The sequence below is a fragment of the Alternaria alternata genome (assembly GCF_001642055.1).
Source record: "Alternaria alternata strain SRC1lrK2f unplaced genomic scaffold CC77scaffold_10, whole genome shotgun sequence".
Taxonomy (NCBI): Eukaryota; Fungi; Ascomycota; class Dothideomycetes; order Pleosporales; family Pleosporaceae; genus Alternaria; species Alternaria alternata.
Window position 1 is genome coordinate 960,703 of NW_017306199.1, and position 20,129 is coordinate 980,831.

Genomic DNA, 20,129 nt, shown 5'->3' on the forward strand with positions numbered 1-20,129 from the left:
CCTTTAGGAGATCGTGAATGCCGTTGTCGCGGGATTTGGCAGGGCGTGCGGCGGGTGCAGGCGCAGGCGGCGGAGTTGCAGGCTTAGATGCTTGCGGAGACTTGTCTTTCTCCTTTTCCTTCTCCTTCTCCTTCTCCTTCTGCTCTTTCTCCTTCTCCTTTTCCTTTTCTTTCTCCTTTTCTTTTTCTTTTTCCTTGTCCTTGCCCTTCTTCTTTGGTGCCTCCGCTGGCTTCGGTGCTTTCGATGCTTGTGCAGGGACAGCGTTCGTGATCATGGGACTGGCGTTGTTCGAAGCAACTGTTGAGCGGCTTGCACGACGCTCCAGCACCGCTTTGCTGCCCCAGTTTGCCGTTGCGGGTAGGCCAGGTGCTTCATGTATAGAGCTCGACGTGTCGTTGCTGTCTTGGCGATTCATCGGTGTCGCGGCAGCAACGGGCGGACCCTGGTGCGCAGGAGGTGCGGCTCGGGATGTCGACGACTGTGACGGTTGTTGGGTCTGGATCGAGTTCATCATGGAGAGATCCTGGCGGGTAAAGCTGTCGTTGTCCTCGCCAGGTTCGTGCAAGAACATGCAGTTGCGATTGTTGCAGGTCTCGCCGCGGAGGTACGCTGAACAGTACTTTGTCGTACCAAACTGTGCTCTGTAGAGACGTAAGCTTGTCACATGGCAAATATGCAGGGAAAGATATTCACGTACCTCAGTGTTCTCTCGCCGTTCTGGGAGCCGTCGACAGCATTGATACACTTCTCCGCGTCTTCTTTTCGAGCGAATGTTACGTAGACGCCCACCGACTGCTGGTGCTGAGCGTTCTCCTTGGCCTTGCTTACGACGATCTTGAGGATCTTGCCGTACTGCCCAAAGTAGTCGTCACCGCGGAGGGTCTTGAGCAGTTCGTCTTCGCGTATGGTGGGCGTGAGACCGGTAACGTATACGAGGTTCTTCTGGACGACACGCAGCCCAGATAGGTGCTTGCGGCTGAGAGAGTCGGCTTCGGCCTTCTGCGCTTCCTTCTGCCGTATCTGCGCGTTCTTCTTGGCCTTTTGCGCTATGAGCTGCTTGTGCTGTGCCATCCTGCCCAGTGTCAGAAGTGTTATGCAGGGAAGATGTAAGGGACGACCCACTCTTCGGGGGAGATGGTCTTCCACTCGATCGTGGAGTCATCGTAGGGTCTGCGACATGCGGGGCACAGCCCGTTCATGGTGGTTTTGATGTTGTTGTAGCAGAACTGGCATATCTGGCACGTGAGTTAGCACGGGGGACTCGAGAAGGCTTCACCGAGTTTCGGCACAAAGGCGTACTTGGTAGCCGCATGGACAGGGCCGGAAATTCCTGTCCGAGAGGTCGAACTCCTCGACGCAGAGCGGGCAGCACTCCTCCTCGTCATCGTCGACGAACTGGTCCTGTTGCAGTCGGGACATGGTGTTGTGTGGTTGTGGAAAGTGCGTGGTCAAAGCCGAAGGGTGGCACTGGATGTGATGATACGTGGGGTGAGATGGGAACTAGGTGGCATCCACAGGGGGTCAGGAAGGAAACCGCTGAAGCACAAATAAACGCCGGCCGGAGAGTCGCTGTCGCTGTAAGAGGGATCCACGGAAGGGTGATGGGGGTTAAGAGGCTGCACCTGCGCGATGGGACACCAGTTCCGCCAGACGCTACTTACATAATCTTGCATGTTGCGGGTTGAGCTGCGAACTTCACGACGTCGACGACATCACCACCCCGAGTCGCCTTTACCTGCTACATCGCGTAGCCTCACCACTCCCTCACTGCACACTATGGCTATGCGGCTAGCTGTAGGCCGGCCATTGGGCGCCGCCGTCCGCGCATCCACCTGCTCCCGCCATGCAGTGCGCACCTTTGCCTCGTCGGCTCTGCGGGCGAAGGAGGTCGCGGGACCCGAGTCCGACACGCCAAACATGAGGGTGCGCTATATCACAGGCTGGGGCTGGAACATGGCTTCTAACACGACTGCAGTTTGCTCCCCGTGACGAGGCCGTCAAGCTCAAGCGCGCCATCGTAAACCCGGCAGACCAGTACAAAGAGAAGGGCGAGTCTCTGCACAAGTACGGCCAGTACATCATGTCATGTCTGCCCAAATACGTCCAGCAGTAGGTCAGCCCAGACCCCAGCCCAGCACTATCTGACGGCAGTCCAGGTTCTCCGTGTGGAAAGACGAGTTGACCATCTACGTCCCTCCTGCCGGCATCATCCCCACCTTCACCTTCCTGAAGTACCACACCGCGGCTGAGTACACACAAATTTCCGACATCACAGCCGTCGACTACCCCACCAAGGACCAGCGCTTCGAGGTCGTCTACAACATGCTCAGCATCCGCCACAACTCGCGCCTCAGAGTCAAGACATACGCGGACGAGGCTACCCCAGTCCCCAGTCTGTGCGATCTCTACGACGGCGCCAACTGGTACGAGCGCGAGGTCTACGATCTGTTTGGTGTCTTCTTCGTTGGACACCCAGACTTGAGGCGCATCATGACCGACTACGGTTTTGATGGACACCCACTGCGAAAGGACTTCCCCATGACTGGATACACTGAGATCCGATACGACGAGGAGAAGAAGAGGATCGTCGTGGAACCCCTGGAGATGACACAGGCTTTCAGGAACTTCCGTGGTGGCTCCTCAGCATGGGAGCAGGTCGGTCCTGGTGACGACCTCAAGCCCGAGAACGTGAGTCTCTTTATATGCCATATCTGTGACGCCGCATCTAACGAAAATACAGTTCAAACTCCCAACACCAAAGCCAGAGCCTCCCAAAGAGGAAGAGAAGAAATAGAAAGTTTAGAGGATGTGGATTGTATATACCTGCGAATGAATGTACTTGTACAACATCCAACATTCCACCACATGCTAAACATCATCCCTCTTGCTCTGTGTTCTCAGTGCATATGTGTTGGCTCCGTGGTCCAGATGTAGTGGGCTCGACGGCTAATATAGAAGGTCCGATAGAACATTTAGCAAAGACATCCTGTAATACACCGAGGCTCGATGGCTGCAATACGACGTATCCACGTACTTTGGGTCCCGATTTCTCATGCCAAGCAGATCTCGCAATCTGTCACCCAATCAGGTAAGCGCAGTTTAATGCACCTTCTGTAAGTCGTCACCAATTGGGTAAACTTCGGAACCACCGCATGGAGTTTTGCATGATCAGCCGTAGTCGATGTGCAAGACGTACCACTGCGGCTATCCACTGGAATCTAAAGCTTGCAGGTTTTCAGCCATTCTCACCCGGAACAGTACCCCGCTTTCCCCGTCTGCATCACGAGATGACTGCACTCCAAGACAAAAGGGCCACAGGTTAGTCTTGTTTGGTGCTCCGAGTGGGTATCGCGACCAAGGACCTTGAGCGCCTCACGATCGCCCATGCCTGAGTTAGACTGCTCCCGACTTCCCGCCAATAGTAGTGATCTCTGTTCCAGTGGTATTCGCCTTCGTCATACGAGTCTATCATTTGAGTGTCTGAGCATCTGGGTATAAAATACAGCCATGGTTCTTAGGCAACATGCATCTTGAAAATGAGACTTCACACTCTTCCCTTCTTTGTATCTACCGCCCTAGCTACCATGGCCAACACTACTACCACAACAATTGAGCCATTCAGTCTCTCTGCTCCCCCAGGAACTGACATCTGGCGCAAGCCTCCGACTCATAACGCGTTCAATGCATCAACCTACCCAGCTCAGCTTCCGACCTACGACCTGAAGACATTCCAGCGAGCGAAGCTTGCCTTTGAGCTCCCGCCCGCCGACCAGCTTCGCCAGTACGACCAAGCTGGTCTCTTACTGCATGTTACCAAGCCAGGAGTTCCTGACAACGAGACCAAGTGGATCAAGACTGGTATCGAGTTCTACTATGGAAAGCCATACGTAGCGACCGTGGGTTGCGATGCTTGGGCCGACTGGTCGCTCGTTCCTATGCCCGAGTTCAAGAACAGTAGTAGGCCTGGAGCTACCATTGAGGCGAGGAGGGAAAGAGATGACCTTGGAAAGAGTCTTTGGATTTACTGGATTGTCAAAGATGAGACTGGCAAGGAGGTCGAGAGACGCCCATTGAGAGAGGTTACCTGGGTATTTGCGGAAGAGGAAGGCTGGAGTGTGGGTGTTGCGGGATACGTGTGCCGGCCAACCAAGGACGGTGGAGAGGAATTGCTTGAGGCAGAGTTCAAGGAGGGCGTGGAGATTGAGATAATCAACTGAGTAAGTGATGGATAATCACATGGGGTATCTGGAATGGTACGCAATGCTGTCAGTTGTGCTTTTTCCTAGGCTAATAGTGAGCAGATTGTTTACAAAGTCACCGACGTCTCTCTGGTTAGCGTTCATACAGAATTGAACTCCTATATCCACATACAGGCTGCTTCCTATGTGTATATACAAAGCAGGTGTTACTACACCAAGGCTGTGACTATGCCTAATACTATCGTCGTCTTGTAGATTGCAACCTCTAGTGGCATTGAGGCAGTTTATCAATCCGCCCTTTACCTCGAATAGACACAAGGCGAGCGTAAGCGGCGAGTCACAGCTTTCCCTCTTCATCCTGGGAAGCACCGCGACAGCTGACCCGAAGCTCTGACACATGACTGCAGATACCTCTCTAGGCTGTAGTCCTCTTGGGATCAACTACTTTATCTGTACTGGTCCGCTTTTGTCAACAGCAGCAAATAATCAACACAGAAACAAGAGTCCACGAACACTGCAACCATGGGTCAAGTGCAACTCTATTGTCCATCCAAAAAGAAGACCGTCGACAATTTCGTCTTCGGCGCATTCCAGAATCTCGACCAAGTTCTGCAAGGCGTGCGACTCGCGCTCGATATCAAGTACGCAGCACTCTACACTGTCGAGGCGAGACCCATATACGAACCCAGTGCGCTCGAGGACGATCAACGCATATTGGTGGCAGCAAGTGCGGAAGAGACGATGTTGCCTGATGCGCCCCCTGGATGGGTTCTGTACCATGGCGAAGAGGGCGACGATGTCGACCCGGACACGGAAGGTTATGGTCAAGAGTGGGGTGTGAGTACAAATCGGCACCTACATGAGGGAGAAGTCGCTAATTGATATCAGACGCTGTCCGATCATGAAAAATATCTACACATCACCAGTCTCAACGAGCAGAAGCCCGAGACCCGCAACAAGATGCGCATCACGCGCCCATACAAGTCGCTTGAAGCAGAACTTCACTTCTTCGAATACAAAGAATCATCAACCGTTGAGTTCACTGAGGATGATGCCCGTGTCGAGCGATACTGGGGCATCACTGTCAAGCAGTTCATCCCCTTCTCCATGAAAGCAGGACCTAGCACAAACCTTAGCCAGAAGCTCACCTCCCCAACCGCATTTGCTATCATGATCTTGTCTAGCTTCACACACGGTCAATCTCGACTAGCTCTAGAGGTACTAGAGGAGGCCATTGCGCTACGCACCCAAGACGAGCAAGGCGACAACAAGGATCCCGCCTTGCAGACGCAAGATGTACTCAACGCGATTGCCATTGTATATGAGCGGGCTGATCTTATCCCAGCCAACCTGACAAAGGTAAAGAGCGGAAAGTCGAAGGAGCGTGAGAAGCGAAAGGCTGCTAGGGAGAAGAAGAAGTCCGCTGGTCAGTCTAGCACTTCGGTGTAGGAGTAGACTGGCTGCTTCGAGGGTGCTTTCAATAAATAGAAGGGTTCCTTGGGTAAGCTGAGGTGAAGGCACGATTGGTAAGTGCAGAATCAGAAGTGTGAAGTCATATCGTGATGGCTACGTGCAAGATTCTGTATGTATGTTTCTTGAAAAGTAGCTCCAATACCAACACATTGCACACCATCACCATGGACTTATCAAATTTTATCTGTCTAAGCACCACATGTAATCTGGACACGCAACTAATACATCCAAGGAGTGACCCACAGAGTGCAGGACGAATGTCAGCATGCACGCACATCTGAAAGCCCTAGTAAGTTTGAGTTTGTCTATTGGATGTCTCAGTATATCACTACATTAGCAAACAAGCATCATTGATATGTCTACTCTCCTCGCGATCTTCATATGTTTCCAAGAATCACTTGTTCCGCTTCACATCACTAATCTTCAACTTACCATGGAGACGTCTCCAGACAAACCAACCACTATGTCAGAACAGCAGCCCCTGCAACCCCGAGTAAAAAGCGTCTTAGACAAGGATATCACTAGTAAGTACCACATCAGAGAAGACAGAGCAGCACAGTTCTAAGCAACAACTACCAAACAGCCGTCTGGTTCACAACCAATCTCACCAAAATCTCGCACAGCGATCGCGAGACGTACGTTCGTATGCTCCGCACCAAACTTGAGGAGAGCGTCAAAGAGAGAAATTCACTAGACCAACAAGCTGCTTTGATCATCTCCTTGGTGGAAGAGCCAGTCGAAGCTCTAAAACAACAAGATGAGCCAAACGAGGAGGAGTTGAAGCACGCGAAGAAGGTCGCGGATGACACGAAACGAAGAGTTATGATTGACCGGTTGGTACACGATGCTAAGCATGAGGGTTTAGAGGCGCTGCTTAGCAAGGCTGAGTACACCATATGTGGACAAGTAGCATAGCAATATCGAGGGAAGAGTCGATGGGGCAAGGTGTTTGAGATGAATATGAGGGGCGTAGTGAGGAATTCTACAACGCAAGACTGAAAAACCCAAAAGGGCCTTGATAAAATGTATGTGAAAAATGCCGAATTAAAGTGTCACCTACATCTCCATTCTATAAAATTCGCCGATCTATGCTGCCATGCACGTTCACGCCGCCTGAGCAGCTCTCAGTCCCCCTCTTTGAGCCGTATTCCGGCTTCGCACCTCACTCTGCTTAACCTCCAAATGCGTCCCGGTCCTGTTCTTCTCCAGCGACACCAACTCCGGAGAGGCTGCGTCAATGTAATCCTTAGCATCCTTCTCAATTACACCAGGAGTGGAGACATGTATACCCTCGACCAAGACCTTCTCGTCATCTGGAATCTCCAGAGTGGTTTCCTTGATCTCGGGTTTCTTTGTGCCAAAGGGAGGGTCGAAGCGTTTACGTAGGGTCTCGATCATCTTGCCGAACCAGAACCAGTTCAAGCCGTTGAGGATGAAGTTTGAGGCGAGGTAGGCGCTTATGATCCACAGAGGGACGGTTTGGTTGTCGGCGAACTGGAGGACATCGTTCTTGAAGGCTGCGTTGCTGAGGGTCGTGTTGTCTGAAAGCTTTCCGACGTCTGGGTCTGAGCGTACAACTGCGCCGGCTGTGTAGGCGTGGTAGACATCAGTGAAGACGCGTATTGACTGGTACGATCCCCACACGATGCGGCAGGAGAAGAAGGTGCACAGCAGAACTATGCCGTTGACGAGCTGGATGGTAGTACCGGTCATGTTGAGTTTATCGCAGAACCAGTGGATGTTCAGGAAGGGCGAGGAGAGCTCGTAGAGGATGAAAGTACACGCGTAGTAGTTCACGAATGGACGCTGTCGCACGATTAGTATTCCACACAGCTCCCATGTGCTCCAAAGAGCACCGCTTTACACTTACGAAGCCCAGCGAGAAGACAGAGAGGGCACAGATAGCATGGAACAGCATGCCGATACCAAAGGCCTTCACATTCTGTACTGTGATTGCCAGGTCCCACAGGAAGTAGCCTCCCGCGAAAGCTTGAATTAAGCCAGACGCCCCCGTGTATCCATGCACGCGCTCCGTTGCGTCCATCTGGTTAAGCTCCCTGTCCGTCCACATAACCCATAACGCCATAGAGCAGATGAGCGTGCTCTGGACAAAAGACACGATATGTACATCCCAGTTCAGCTTGGTTCGCGCACTGAACTGCGCATATATCCTCGGGACGAGGAGGCGCGAGATAGCGGGGGCGAAGTAGCGGTAGGTACAGTGGTAGAGGGTGAACGCTGCAATGACCTCGTGGAAGTGCAACGGTAGCGTCTTCAGCGAGAGCATTTCAGCGACGGGCTCTACATATTTGACCAGTCTCTCAGGCCTCGGGAAAGGAAACGGGTCGTGCATCGTCGCAGTCGAGCGTGGAGTGTAATAGTCGCGGTGGTGGAGGTGTGAGGTGTGATGTCAGGGTGGTAAGGGTTGCACGCGGGCAGGAGCGATGGTCGGACCTGGCCTTTCCGAGGAAGCAGCGAAGTGGCTGACGGCGGGGGCAAGGCAAGAGCGTCTTTATAGTTAGGGAGACAAGAAGACCCAAGGCCGCAGCGGCACAATGATGCACGCCGCTCGAGGATGCCTGGTAAAGGTGCGGATGACGACGAAGCTTGGAACAATCCATGCCTCTAAGCCGAGATGCGATTAGCGAGCCGAGAGTTCATCACGCAGCGCATCAGGCACACGACACTTTGTTATCCACCCTGACATGTTTGTACCATGTCGGAATACAGCCACGAGACCACGTCATGTTGTGATGGGTTTCATATGTCTATGTACAGAGCACCGCCACAAGAGGCGTAATGCCGCGACGGCTAGGAACAAGCTCCGCTTCCGTGCATCGCCCCTCTTTCGCCCAACGCAGGAATATATAGTGAGCTTCTAGGGAGGTTTTCGAAACAATGAACGTACACGGAAACTCACTAGAAAACATCAAGTCTGACGTTGTGAGCAAACCAGCAGTCCTTGCACATATCGTCCTTCAGCCTCTCAGCGTACGATTCCAGGAAGAGCGCTCCGACATACGATGTTCTCTCAATCTGGTCGAGAAGGGTGTAGAAGTCTTGCAGGCTTCTATAGCTGATGATGCGGTTGCTACAGCTGGAAGAAGTTGTGGCGTTGGTGGTAGAACGACTCTGTTGCATGGCAGAAATAGCAGCGTGAATGGGCAAGACAGTGGTCGTGGATGTCTTCAAGGAAGCGTCTTCATGCACAGGCTCTTTCTCGGAGGATAATGGCGGCGTGAGCAACCCAGAAGTGTGTCTCGGTCGTTCAGACACACAGTCATGTGATGTCGTGTCAGGTGCTCTCATATGCTCTCCTGCCATCGTCTCAGACGAGAGACTACCTGTTGTTTCGCCTGCTCCCCATATCTTTTCGGCATACAGCTGCATCTCAAGCCACAACGACCACGATGCTTCTGTCAAGCTCTCTGTTGCAGACAGAAGTTCAAGGGCGAGCATCATCTCATGCTCATTGTAGTAAGGATGGAATTTGTTCATCTTACTGTACTTGCTCCCAGGTAGATGTACTGAGTTGTTGACGATGGGCCGTTGGATGCCGTGCTCGTTGTTGATCTTGAGGTTCAAGTTCGCGTTGAGTTCTTTGTCGTGAACTGACAGTAGATCGTCCTCCCAGGTAAGCCGTTCGGCGACCAGAAATAGTTTGTGCATGTGAGCGGTCATTTCACGCTTACCTCCACAGACCGGACAGCTGAGAGCCGGTTTCGGCTGGATGTCAGCACCATTACTATGATGGAGCTTGTACCAAGAATCGTACGGCATGAGACCAAGAGGATATGGTACCCAGTGGCCGCTCTGCCCTATCTTGCTGAGAGAATGTGGCGGATGCAGAACAGCGGGTTTGTATATTGTTGATGGGACGAACTTTGTCGGAGCGTGTGGAGTCTTCGGATTCGACGCTGCCGGCGCCATTGTGAGAGACGTCAAAACCTCGTGGTAGTTAAACACGCTATTGAGACTGTTGGGAAAGTCGTAGGTTTCTCTTGTAGAGTTGACAGAGTGTTCGTTCCAGACCCCCTCTATGTGAGGCAAAATATGAGGACGCAAATAATACCCCCGCTCCACATAACGACTAACTGTATCGTTTGCCAGTACATTTCTTCTTCCTTGACCTGACGTTTCTTTTCTAAAACGTCTAACTCGTGTTGATATTCTGGTGTTCGAGTGGACATGTCTTGCCATAGGTGTTCGTTGTGTTGTAGTGAGTGTTGTCTGATGATATGCTTGCTAGGAGAGAGGAGCGGCATCAGGTCCTCTTTATGCTTCATTTCTTCACGTCAGCACCTGAGGCAGGTAAGCAGGTAGAATCTAAAGTTTAGGAGGGAACGAGAGAATAATTTAGAAAGAGTAAGTGCGGATGACTTTACATAAGAAGTGCGAGGCAGTAACACGTCAGTAACTAGGCAACCTCGCTTCTCATCCGCGGTTCTCGACTCGCTGACCATGGGACTCGTATCTTTGGTGTAGGTGGCGCGTGTTCTTAGCGTGTTTTGCGAAGAGCACTTGAGCTAGGCAGTGGCATTGCCTGCTCACCCACATGCCGCGATTTAGTAGGTGATGGAGTTGGAGTTAACGATAGGCACGAGAGGTGCTCTGACTAATTCATAGGATATTCTCTGAGGTGGGGAAGTTGAGAAAAGAATATTTCAGTCAATATTCGATATTTTCAGAGATTCGAATACCATGGTTCCGCTATGGTTGCTTGCTGTGGACCATGGTTATCAATACCTCTCTTTGTGATGGTTGTAGACGAATAGTCGAAAGAGAAAAAGAGGCTCTCGTGAATGCAACCTTCACTCTCTGATACGCAGTCACCATATGTTGCGTAGCACGGGATCGCCATCGTACGCGTCCAAGTGCATTCACAGCGCGTGGTAGAGGAAGTGAGAGAGAATGCGGGGAGGTAGACGCGACTTACGCGACGGAGACGTGCAGGGATCAAGGATGCTCAAAAGTTGGGACAGCGCGAAAGCGGGACAGAGGAAATGATTCGATCGCATCCCACATGTCACAACCATGAAAGCCATTCACCGGTCTCTTCGAGGCAATGCCACGAATTCTAGGCCAATTATACACAGCAATCTGACGTCAGGTCAAACGAGATTGCCACTATGCCGAACGTACACTCGACCCGCATTCGCACCGAAGCCCACAATCGATATCAAGCACATCCGCCAGAACCCAGGACTGTATGAGCAAAATTGCATAGACCGCAACTATGCCGCACACAGCAAGTCTTCATGGCGCATCATAGAGCTGCACGAGCAATGGCTCGCGCTCCAGAAAAGCAGCCGAGACCTACGAGAACGCAACAATCGCATTCGAGCCAACCTGGCGAGGACGGCATCGCGCGCTAAAGATGCTGAGAGCAATCCGGTAGCTTTGAGGGAAGGAATCATTGGCGAAGCAAAGGCGTTGAAGGCCGAGTTGAGCTCCATCGAAGCACAAGAATCACAAATCCAGGAACAGATAGAGGGCCTGGCGCAGGACCTGCCCAACCTGAGCAGCACGTACACGCCAGTCGGCACTGAGGCTGACGTACTTGGCTATATAAACTCGCACCCCCAGAGCGAGTCTTCGAAACAAACTCGCAAGTCGCACGTTGATATCGGACAAGAACTGGGAATACTCGACTTCTCGGGCTCAGCGCAGACCTCGGGATGGGGCTGGTACTTTCTCGTGGGAGATGGTGCAATGCTGGAACAGGCACTCGTACAGTATGCGCTGAGTGTTGCTAGAAAGAAAGGATGGAAGGCAGTTGCACCGCCCTCCCTGGTGTACTCGCACATTGCATCTGCATGTGGGTTCCAGCCGCGGGATCAGAACGGAGAGCAGCAAATCTACGCTATCGAGCAGTCGGAGAAGGACAAGGCAAAACCGCAGCTAGCGCTCGCCGGCACTGCGGAGATACCACTGGCTGGCATGAAGGCCAACCAGACTCTAGAGGAAGCGGATTTGCCCTTGAAGGCAGTCGGCGTGAGCAGATGCTACCGTGCTGAAGCTGGCGCCCGTGGAGCCGACACCAAGGGCTTGTACCGTGTTCATGAGTTTACCAAGGTCGAGATGTTCGCTTGGACATCGCCGGATCACATGGGAGATGATCACTTTACCACACCAACGGCACCAAGCGCAGAAGCAATTTTTGACGAGATGCTCTCAATCCAAAAGGAGATACTAGAGGCACTCGGACTGCACTGCCGCATCTTGGAGATGCCCACAACAGACCTCGGTGCCAGCGCAACGAGAAAGATTGATATCGAAGCTTTCTTCCCGTCTCGAGAGAAGGACCAAGGATGGGGTGAAGTGACGTCGTCCTCCATGTGCACTGACTACCAAAGTCGACGGCTGCAAACTCGCATGCGTGTCAAGGGGGGCAAGCTAGAGTTCCCATACACACTAAATGGAACTGCACTTGCTGTACCCAGAGTACTGGCAGCCATATTGGAGAACCACTGGAACGAACAAGACGGCGCGGTGACGATACCAGAGGTGCTGCGACCCTTCATGGGCGGGCAGGAGAAGATACAGGCATAGTGGCGACGAAGCAATGTACAATCATGTATTATGTATATGTATATGTATTAGACGATGATGTCAGGCGGTTGGTTGCACAACTAATGCGCGTCACAACGGTACTCGCGAGAGGATCAGTCAAGCTGTGGCCCGCAAATGTTTACCAGACGACGCTGCTCGCCCCCTGCATCAACCTTGAAAGGTTCGGATGATCAAATGCTTCGATCCCCTGTTTTGGCCGCGACATCCCAGCTGGTCGCCATCGAGGCTGACTCTGCGCTTGGCCCGGTTATGTGCGGCGATTGGCGCACAGCCTCCAGGCCGTTCAAGCAGCGTCGCAGCGTGCATGGGACCAGTTGCATGCGGATAGCGACCATGTGGACAGTCGCCACACAGCCACTGTTGTCTACTACTGCACGGCTCCTGAAACATTTTCTCAACACTGCACATGTATCGCGAAACAGCACAGTGTCCCCTGTCGCGCTGAACCGGTTCTGGCCCAGGTCCACCTTTGGCGCCATCGCATTTGTGGTGGGGTGGTTTTGCGGGCCATTCTCGTCTACGGCCTGCGCACCCTCCAGCCTCAACCCAGCCAGCATCAACAACCAGCCTGCCTGCACCTAGAGCTGCACCGCGGCGTGCAAACAACGCAACACGCAGCCCTGTTGCTGTCGCCACACGCTCGCCCCCGCACTCCCCAGCCATCCTCGACTTGTCGCAATATTCGCGGGCACCCATCGCCGTCGCAAACCACGCCTTCGGCCACCACTCCTTGCGTCACCCCGAGCACAACAACACCAGCGAAAGCGTGAACGTCGCGGCGCATGGTTTCCTACCCAGACTCGTCGAGTGCCGAGCGCTCACTGCCCATCCGGCGTCCGTCGTCGGTGGTGTCCCATTCCTCGCGCGCATCCACCGTCCGCAGACATCGCCAGCACCGGTCCAACGTTGGGAGCCCGTCGCTAGCCCCCCAGAATGAATTTCCCGTGTTTACGCATACCGGCGACGTCGAAATCGTCATCAACAACGGACGGAAGCACATGCGCTATCTGTTGCACAAGTTGATTCTGACGCAATGCTCTGGCTTCTTTGAGGCTGGGACGAGTGACGAGTGGGCGACTGCCGGCGACGTGACCAATGCCGGTCCCAGCAACGGCACCGCCCTATCGAGGATACCATCAGGGTCACGGCCGGAGCAGAAGAGGAAATGGAGGTACGAGATGGATTGGGGCAGCGGCGACGATGACCTGCCCATGCTCGTGCAGAAGGTGCGTTGTTTACACGTCCACGGGGTTAGACATACTAACGAGCGTACAGAAGAATCAGCCTACAATGTTTGGCGGCGAAACAAGTCCACCTCCACAGCCGCCTAATGCGCGCAACAAGCCTGCACCACCACAGTCAGGCTTCTTCCGCAGCATGGCCAACTTCTCCACCCTCCACGTGCCAACAGCACCCGCTCCGGAGACCGACCCCGACGACGACATCTTCCGAGACTACGACAACCTGTTCCGCATCTTTTACAACTACCCGCCCTCGCTCGATGCTGTCAATATCGCCAATGCCTATGTAGAGTGCAAATCGCTTCTACAACTCGCCGACATGTACGACGCGCTTGGTGTCATCGGACCGCGCGTGGACCACCATCTGCTGCGCTTCCAGGGTCGGCTGTGGAAACAGATAGCCAAATATCCACCCAGCTATCTCAAACTGGGCTACATGGCACGGAGTAAAGCCATCTTTGCCGAAGCCATGGTGCACGTCGTCGGACAATGGCCACAGGGCATCAACCAACTGCGCGGTCAAATCGCTGAGCCCGTCCTTGAGCTGATAGAAGACAAGGTTGACGAGATGGACGAGCTGAAGGCGAAGATTGAAGTCAAGCTCTTTCGCTTATCGCTCACAACTAGTCGCGGCGAGCGTGTCAGTCCATCGAGCAACTGGCTGGACTGGATAGCAGTCTCACTGTTCCGGCAATGGCTAGCGGAGAACACCACGCCACCCCCAGCTCCGATTCTCAAATCACCACGGCCTCAGAACTCGCGAGACGGAGCGCCGCTGCCAGCTCCACCCGTCTTCAACACAGGTCGCATCTTCCGCTTACTCGGCCAGGCTGGCTCAACTTACCTCAATCACGACGAGTGCAAGCGCTTTCTGCGACTGAATCCGGATCACTACAACCGTGACAACCTCAAGCGATTCGAACGAAGAATTGACGAGATCAAGAACAAGGCCAAGGACGCAGTAAAGCCGCTGATGCGCAACTTCCTCGAGCTTGACCTACGAGAAGGCGGCCTGCCTTATTTGACGTGCACAAGAATCGATCCGCAAGACTTTCCGTGGGATGATATATAAGATTGGAGAGGAATTAAAGATGGGATTGGACCATCTGGCGCTTTTGATCTATTTGTTTTTGGCCGCGGGACTTTTGGCGCTACGATACCCTAGGATGTTTGCACCACCACACTGTTTTGCTGTTCCCATTTCCTTGAACGATTTGATGAAGTGAGAGATAGAGAATGAGAGACCGTAATTTACGTAGAAGAAGGAAAGAGTGAAAGTGGATGCTGGCCATGTGCTTTCTTCTTCTTCCCTTTATGGAGAGACGGCAGATAATCGACGTTTTTACAATTTCCATGTGCATTGTGATGTTCCCTGCGCCTTGCATATGCTGGTGACGATATCAGTATCCGTGATCTTGCCGAGGTCCAACCCCTTCTTTTCTCACAATAGCAGTAAATTGCTTTTGTCTGTCCCTGGCATCCAGAGATAGGAATCAGACTGCAGCCGGCATCCGAGGATAGGGCTTGTACCGTCTGCCGTCATGATCGACGCCTCACCCGCGCCGCGCCGAAGTAGCGTGTGGGGGCTGGGACGAATACGGTGGGTACGCTGGGAGATAGGGCACAAGGAACGAAGATGTGTTACCTCACCTAGGGATGATATCGGTAGCTCGAAGTCTTGAAGCTATCGAAGTAGCTTTGTGATGAGGTCGGCGAGGTGGCACAGCTATCTACCTTGGTAGGCAATGTGTCAAATGTTGTGTCCACGTTTTGACAGTGTTGACAGCCCCATCATCCTTCGACCCGATCCTGTTTGATCGGACACAGGGATGGTGATCTAATTCTCTTCCCACATTGCCGTGGAGACATCGTGGAGTCGTATGCAGGTACGATATCGGAGTTGTAAGGCTCTGAAGCACTTTCTCATGACGCAGTCAAGCCAGTCAACACCACTCCCAATAATCACAGCGTCACAGGAAGACCCAAACACCCTCAGAGCGTCGACCTGTCGTTCAGTTGAATATTGCTTTCAACAACCGTTGCGTGGGATAGGACCAACAAGCAAACCCAACGTCTCCAGTAGCACAGCCGTGACCGGACCAAACTTCCAAAGCATACACGCAACCCATCTTTTCCATCGTTCCCATCTGCGCCGTCGGGCTGAAGCTGTCCCAAGCAATTGCTTATGGTGGAGCAATATTTGAAAGCTTATCCGATCTACATCAACCCTCAACCCTAGCAGCATGCTAACACTTACCCTGACGTTAATCATGTCCCCACGTCTAGCTTTCCTTTTCTGCTCCGCAGGGCACCACAGGTAGCCGAATAGAGCGGAACTACAGCCCGAACGGGGACTGTATGCCTCCATTCGGATTGAGTGGCCCTGTTCAGTTGTCTCGGCGGATGTGGATCGTAACTAAGCCTCATGTCGATCATCAGGATGGGTAGACTGGGGCTGGCGAAGGACGACGTCGGATGGACGTCCGAGAGTGGATGTTTGTGGGATTTGATGATGAGATGGAAAAGTATAGGGAGGCATTAGGGATGTGATCGACGTTTAGGACGTGGGAGAATGATTACAGTAGACCTGACATGAGAGTAGCGAAAGGGGGAAGACGTACAGAGTCGGTATATCGTACCTCAAGGAAAGCAAAACAGTTTCACTGTCCCATAATCCAGAGACATATAAGATACCTCTTCTTCCCCTCTACAACAGAATCATCATCGCAGTCACTTCATCCTCTAGAATCACATCTTCACTACAACACTACACTCCAATCAAACCAGCCAACCACTCAAACCATCACCAAAATGCAGTTCACACTCGCCACCTTCACTGCTCTTCTGAGCCTCACTTCCGCCGCCGCTGTCACAAAGCGCTACCCCGCCACTCTCGTCGAGCGCCAAAGCGGTATCTGCGGCGGCCTCGCTACACCTCTTTGCTGCCAGACTGACGTCCTTGGTGTCGCCAACTTGAACTGCGCTAATGGTACGTTTTACTCATATCTTAGCTTATAAATAAACAAAGAGCTGACAGAATCTTTATAGCTGGCGCCGGTATCAAGACTACCGAGGAGTTCAACGCTGCTTGCGCCAAGGATGGTACCACCGCTCAGTGCTGTGTCTTGCCCCTTGGCGCCGATGGACTGCTTTGCACTGCTGCTTAGATTTTCCATGACATGCGAGCTTTCCTGTTGAGACAGTAAACCATCGAGAAGGATCTCTGGTGGACATATGAGATGAGTGATGAGATAGGATGGCGTCTGGTTGTCCTGGAGAGGGAGATTTGTGGATACATTTACCGTTCTTGTTGTTCCTGCCTCTCACTCCTTCGGGTAGAACATTTTGTACATATATTTTAGTGTTGGAAGACCGGCAGAGAAGGTTGTTGTATGATAGAACAAGAAATTTGCTTTCCTGACAAGTACATCTCTTCTTTGAACTTTATACCTGCGTCTGCAGCAGATTGAAACGTGGCTCAATCCATGGTTCCTGCTCAGATGTGTAAGAGACTTACGCCCGTGTGTTCAAGTATAAAACTGCAAAAACATCTTCAGCCAGGGAACTCGATCTTCTCATGATATAAACACCCCAGGATAAGATATCATGTATTGCATGCTTCCTAGATGGCACCTAGACAACCACCATGCACGCCGTGATCCAATATCGCATACCCAGATACCCAGCCACGCTTATGCATTCATGAACGAAATTGCCTCCCTCCGCCTACCTCATTCAAACTCCAGACTGTCCCTGACGCACTTCCGCACCCTTTTCTTAAACTCCGGTGTGTTGTCTCGCCACAAGCTCGCAGCTTCGACGTTTGCTGGTGACTCATCGTTCGGGCTGGACAGCATGGAGATGACGGAGAGGAGGATGGTCTCGGGCGTTTGAACGGGCGACCAGCGTTCAGCGGCGGATTCATAACCGTACTTGTCTTCTTCTGGGGGGTGTAGGATCGAGATACATACTTCGCCGTTTTGGTAGACTTTATGATATTAGCGGCCTATGCCATGGAGCCGTAGGATAAAGACTCACTGTTGGGGTGGAAGATGGGTGTCTCGAAGCGCATCTTTGGCGGTAGAAGAGGGTATTCGCTGGGAAAGGTGAGGCGCGCGCGGAAGAACCCTCCTAAGCATGCTGTCAGTACTGCCGCGGCACTCTGTTAGGACCATCGCTCAGTCAGTACCTCCATAGAACTTTGTGTCATCGTCGATCATCAGCATCACCTCCCACTCGAACACATTGCTGTCCACTAGACCACAGCTTATGCCCGATATGCTCTTGTCGTTTTGCATTTGCTTAAGCTGGCGAGCTAGTAGCCCCGCTGCCGCAGACGACGATGCCATGGTATCTCTCTAAGTGTGTGCGTAGAAGTGGCGTCCCAAGTTGAACGATATGCGCAGAGTGAACAGGTGGGGGATGCGACCGAGAGACGCTTATGACAGAGAGGCGCAGAGATTGCAGACGTTTTACAGCAATCCCGATACAGTTGTGCCTGCGTGAGAAAGTTTCGTGTGCGCCAGGTCAGTTGCGGAAAGAGGGTAGGTGGAGATTCCAGAGGCGCGTTCGGGCGTAGGACGTGGAGGCCTCTCAACGGCGGGTGTGGCGGGGCAATCTGCGGGCGATCGGCAGGGGCCTATGCGTTGACCGTTGTGAGTATTGGGCTGCTCAGTAAGTAATATAATCGCAAGAGTCAGATTGTATCGTCAGTCGCCCTAGCCGAAGGTGTGGTGCGTGACAGTATATCAAGAAGCAAGTCAGAGTGAGCCTCCAATCGTTGGGGTGCATGTGGCGGTATGCGCCAAGTCGAATATCACATGGCAGGGGTCCCTTAGAATATCCAGGCCTTCCCTTTTGCGTTTGCTCTGCATCGAGAACGGGTACATGCCGAATTCCGGTCCTGGAGGCGTGTGAGAGAGCTGGATCTGGTGCTTGCAAGATCGTGGATGGAACCCAAAAGAGATGAGCAACGTGAGAATTTGGACCTCGGCTTGAAACTCGATAAGCCCTACAACGCCCTCACCAAAGTAGCTTCGTGATTGCAAGAAAGATTATTATTTGCTTGTAGGTATACTGATTCAAGATTAAATCTACTGGCCCAATGCCCTTCCGTCTCCATCTGTCCAAACGCCCATGACGCCGTCGTACCATGACCGATGCGATGCCACCCCGAGGACCCGTATCTAGGGTATCATTGATCCAAAGGGATATAGATTGGATAAGAAGAGCCGAAAAGGCGACAAAACGTAAAATCATACAGATCAAGAAGCTTGGATCATCCGAAGATCCGGAGAAAGCCCCATAACCCGGCTCCGCAAAGCACGGGGATGGTGAGATTGTCGTCCCAACCAAAGACGTCAATCGCTTCGCTAGCACTGGCAATGACGCCAGACGCCAGAGACATGGCGCCCAGAGCCCAGTATCCAGTGAGGGAAGCTTGTTTCGGGGACAAGGCGAGAGTCTCCCGCACCTGCGGAGGGAGCGTCAGCGCGCCCTGGAACGCAAAAGCGTGTTCGCCGTGGTTGTATTCTGAGTAGAGAGGCCCTAACCAGCCCCACCATACGACAGCTGTGATGACGCCTGTTACGCAGGCCGCTATGGAGCCCGCAAGACTCTTGCCTTTTCTGACTCTGGGCGTAAGGTGGCCCCAGAGCCTGCCAAAAGTCGAGGCAGCGGTGTCACACCAACTCAACAGTAAGATGCTCATGACTGCAATGTCTTTTGGGCAAAAGCGCATTACAATCCACGCGCCTAGGAGGTAGGAGATGACGCCGTTGTATCCATCTACCTCCGACTCGCGCATGAACGCACCCAGGCAGCGGATATAGAAACGATTCACTTGCCAGTAACGGTGGCGTATGACGTCGGTCAGGGCGATGGGTATTAGCATGGTCAGGAGGACGTTGTGTATCTGCGAGGTTTGCGTGCCGATGCAGTAGAGAAAGATTGTGAGAAAGCCGATAGAGACGTGCAGGATCTTGCGGGGGATCTCGTGTCGGTGAATCTACCAACGTCAGCAGTGGACCTTGTAGTATGGCGTGCGTACTCACGAATGACCGCCATTTCTGGTGGATGGGAATCAAGCCCAGAGGACTTGGGCTTCTGCTCATTTCCCTCCAGTAATTCTTGTTTGCTTGCGCTGGTGACAAGTGGCCGTTGGAGGTGTTGGCAGGCAGCGTGAGATCCTTCTTCATGCCTCCGTTCATCTGCCTTCGGCTCGTCAGGCCACTCATCCTCCGTCTCCCCACGCCTCCATCCAGCTTGGGACTCCGGCTCCTGGCGCGAGCCCTCTTGTCGGGATCTGAGCTGGACGAGTCCTCATCGATGGGCGGAGGTGACGTAATTCGTTGTTTGCGCGTCGACGAGCGCGTTACCGGGCCAAAGTAGCCATCTTTCGTGCTGCCCGCCTCCGATGGTGTGGGTGACGGCGATATTACGCGCGGCGTGTTGGGTATCTGGTATTGGCGTGAAGATTCCATGGCAGCGCGCCAACAGGTGGGAAAGTAAGGTAAAGTAGGAGCCCGGATGACGCCGGAAAGTGTGGAGCGGGCCCTGGCACACAATAAGGCGATGTTTACAAGAAGAAACTGGTGGTCCGAGGGTTGCGAATATATGTAACAAGGCTGAGTTGGCGCGTCAC

The 20,129-nt window shown here is 52.9% G+C and overlaps 11 protein-coding genes across 11 annotated transcripts; 8 read left to right on the forward strand and 3 right to left on the reverse strand.

Annotated features, from left to right (window-relative positions):
* Positions 1 to 669: 669 nt before the first annotated feature.
* CC77DRAFT_87936 (hypothetical protein) lies at positions 670 to 1,265 on the forward strand. Its single transcript, XM_018533508.1, has one exon. It carries the CDS (start codon positions 905 to 907, stop codon positions 1,208 to 1,210), a length of 306 nt encoding a protein of 101 aa, XP_018386287.1. The 5' UTR covers positions 670 to 904; the 3' UTR covers positions 1,211 to 1,265.
* A 290-nt stretch (positions 1,266 to 1,555) lies between these two features.
* On the forward strand, positions 1,556 to 3,006 carry CC77DRAFT_1020506 (NADH dehydrogenase iron-sulfur protein 3 mitochondrial precursor). Its single transcript, XM_018525057.1, has 4 exons — positions 1,556 to 1,923; positions 1,976 to 2,109; positions 2,157 to 2,688; positions 2,741 to 3,006. The coding sequence occupies exons 1-4, from the start codon at positions 1,777 to 1,779 to the stop codon at positions 2,792 to 2,794; spliced, it is 867 nt and encodes a 288-aa protein (XP_018386288.1). The 5' UTR covers positions 1,556 to 1,776; the 3' UTR covers positions 2,795 to 3,006.
* Positions 3,007 to 3,584: 578 nt separating this feature from the next.
* Positions 3,585 to 4,217, forward strand: CC77DRAFT_1061430 (hypothetical protein; the record flags this gene model as incomplete). The annotated part of the gene is made up of 1 exon (XM_018528430.1): positions 3,585 to 4,217. The coding sequence occupies one exon, from the start codon at positions 3,585 to 3,587 to the stop codon at positions 4,215 to 4,217; it is 633 nt and encodes a 210-aa protein (XP_018386289.1).
* Positions 4,218 to 4,721: 504 nt separating this feature from the next.
* CC77DRAFT_935294 (hypothetical protein) lies at positions 4,722 to 5,648 on the forward strand (the record flags this gene model as incomplete). The annotated part of the gene is made up of 2 exons (XM_018534432.1): positions 4,722 to 5,036; positions 5,088 to 5,648. The coding sequence occupies 2 exons, from the start codon at positions 4,722 to 4,724 to the stop codon at positions 5,646 to 5,648; spliced, it is 876 nt and encodes a 291-aa protein (XP_018386290.1).
* A 487-nt stretch (positions 5,649 to 6,135) lies between these two features.
* CC77DRAFT_1061432 (hypothetical protein) lies at positions 6,136 to 6,587 on the forward strand (the record flags this gene model as incomplete). Its single annotated transcript, XM_018528431.1, has 2 exons — positions 6,136 to 6,196; positions 6,256 to 6,587. The coding sequence occupies 2 exons, from the start codon at positions 6,136 to 6,138 to the stop codon at positions 6,585 to 6,587; spliced, it is 393 nt and encodes a 130-aa protein (XP_018386291.1).
* Positions 6,588 to 6,756: 169 nt separating this feature from the next.
* CC77DRAFT_1094867 (DUF887-domain-containing protein) lies at positions 6,757 to 8,025 on the reverse strand (the record flags this gene model as incomplete). The annotated part of the gene is made up of 2 exons (XM_018529762.1): positions 6,757 to 7,478; positions 7,543 to 8,025. 2 exons carry the CDS (start codon positions 8,023 to 8,025, stop codon positions 6,777 to 6,779), a joined length of 1,185 nt encoding a protein of 394 aa, XP_018386292.1. The 3' UTR covers positions 6,757 to 6,776.
* Positions 8,026 to 8,360: 335 nt separating this feature from the next.
* On the reverse strand, positions 8,361 to 9,740 carry CC77DRAFT_1020508 (hypothetical protein). Its single transcript, XM_018525058.1, has one exon. It carries the CDS (start codon positions 9,600 to 9,602, stop codon positions 8,592 to 8,594), a length of 1,011 nt encoding a protein of 336 aa, XP_018386293.1. The 5' UTR covers positions 9,603 to 9,740; the 3' UTR covers positions 8,361 to 8,591.
* A 549-nt stretch (positions 9,741 to 10,289) lies between these two features.
* On the forward strand, positions 10,290 to 12,626 carry CC77DRAFT_87554 (seryl-tRNA synthetase). Its single transcript, XM_018533505.1, has one exon. The coding sequence runs from the start codon at positions 10,707 to 10,709 to the stop codon at positions 12,222 to 12,224; it is 1,518 nt and encodes a 505-aa protein (XP_018386294.1). The 5' UTR covers positions 10,290 to 10,706; the 3' UTR covers positions 12,225 to 12,626.
* On the forward strand, positions 12,627 to 14,598 carry CC77DRAFT_87555 (hypothetical protein). The gene is made up of 2 exons (XM_018533506.1): positions 12,627 to 13,471; positions 13,521 to 14,598. The coding sequence occupies exons 1-2, from the start codon at positions 13,028 to 13,030 to the stop codon at positions 14,556 to 14,558; spliced, it is 1,482 nt and encodes a 493-aa protein (XP_018386295.1). The 5' UTR covers positions 12,627 to 13,027; the 3' UTR covers positions 14,559 to 14,598.
* Positions 14,599 to 16,297: 1,699 nt separating this feature from the next.
* CC77DRAFT_1061437 (hypothetical protein) lies at positions 16,298 to 16,653 on the forward strand (the record flags this gene model as incomplete). Its single annotated transcript, XM_018528432.1, has 2 exons — positions 16,298 to 16,475; positions 16,535 to 16,653. The coding sequence occupies 2 exons, from the start codon at positions 16,298 to 16,300 to the stop codon at positions 16,651 to 16,653; spliced, it is 297 nt and encodes a 98-aa protein (XP_018386296.1).
* Positions 16,654 to 16,867: 214 nt separating this feature from the next.
* Positions 16,868 to 18,299, reverse strand: CC77DRAFT_87515 (ubiquitin-conjugating enzyme E2 15). Its single transcript, XM_018533504.1, has 3 exons — positions 17,676 to 18,299; positions 17,525 to 17,617; positions 16,868 to 17,474 (listed from the first exon to the last, which is right to left on the reverse strand). Exons 1-3 carry the CDS (start codon positions 17,833 to 17,835, stop codon positions 17,218 to 17,220), a joined length of 510 nt encoding a protein of 169 aa, XP_018386297.1. The 5' UTR covers positions 17,836 to 18,299; the 3' UTR covers positions 16,868 to 17,217.
* Positions 18,300 to 20,129: the final 1,830 nt, after the last annotated feature.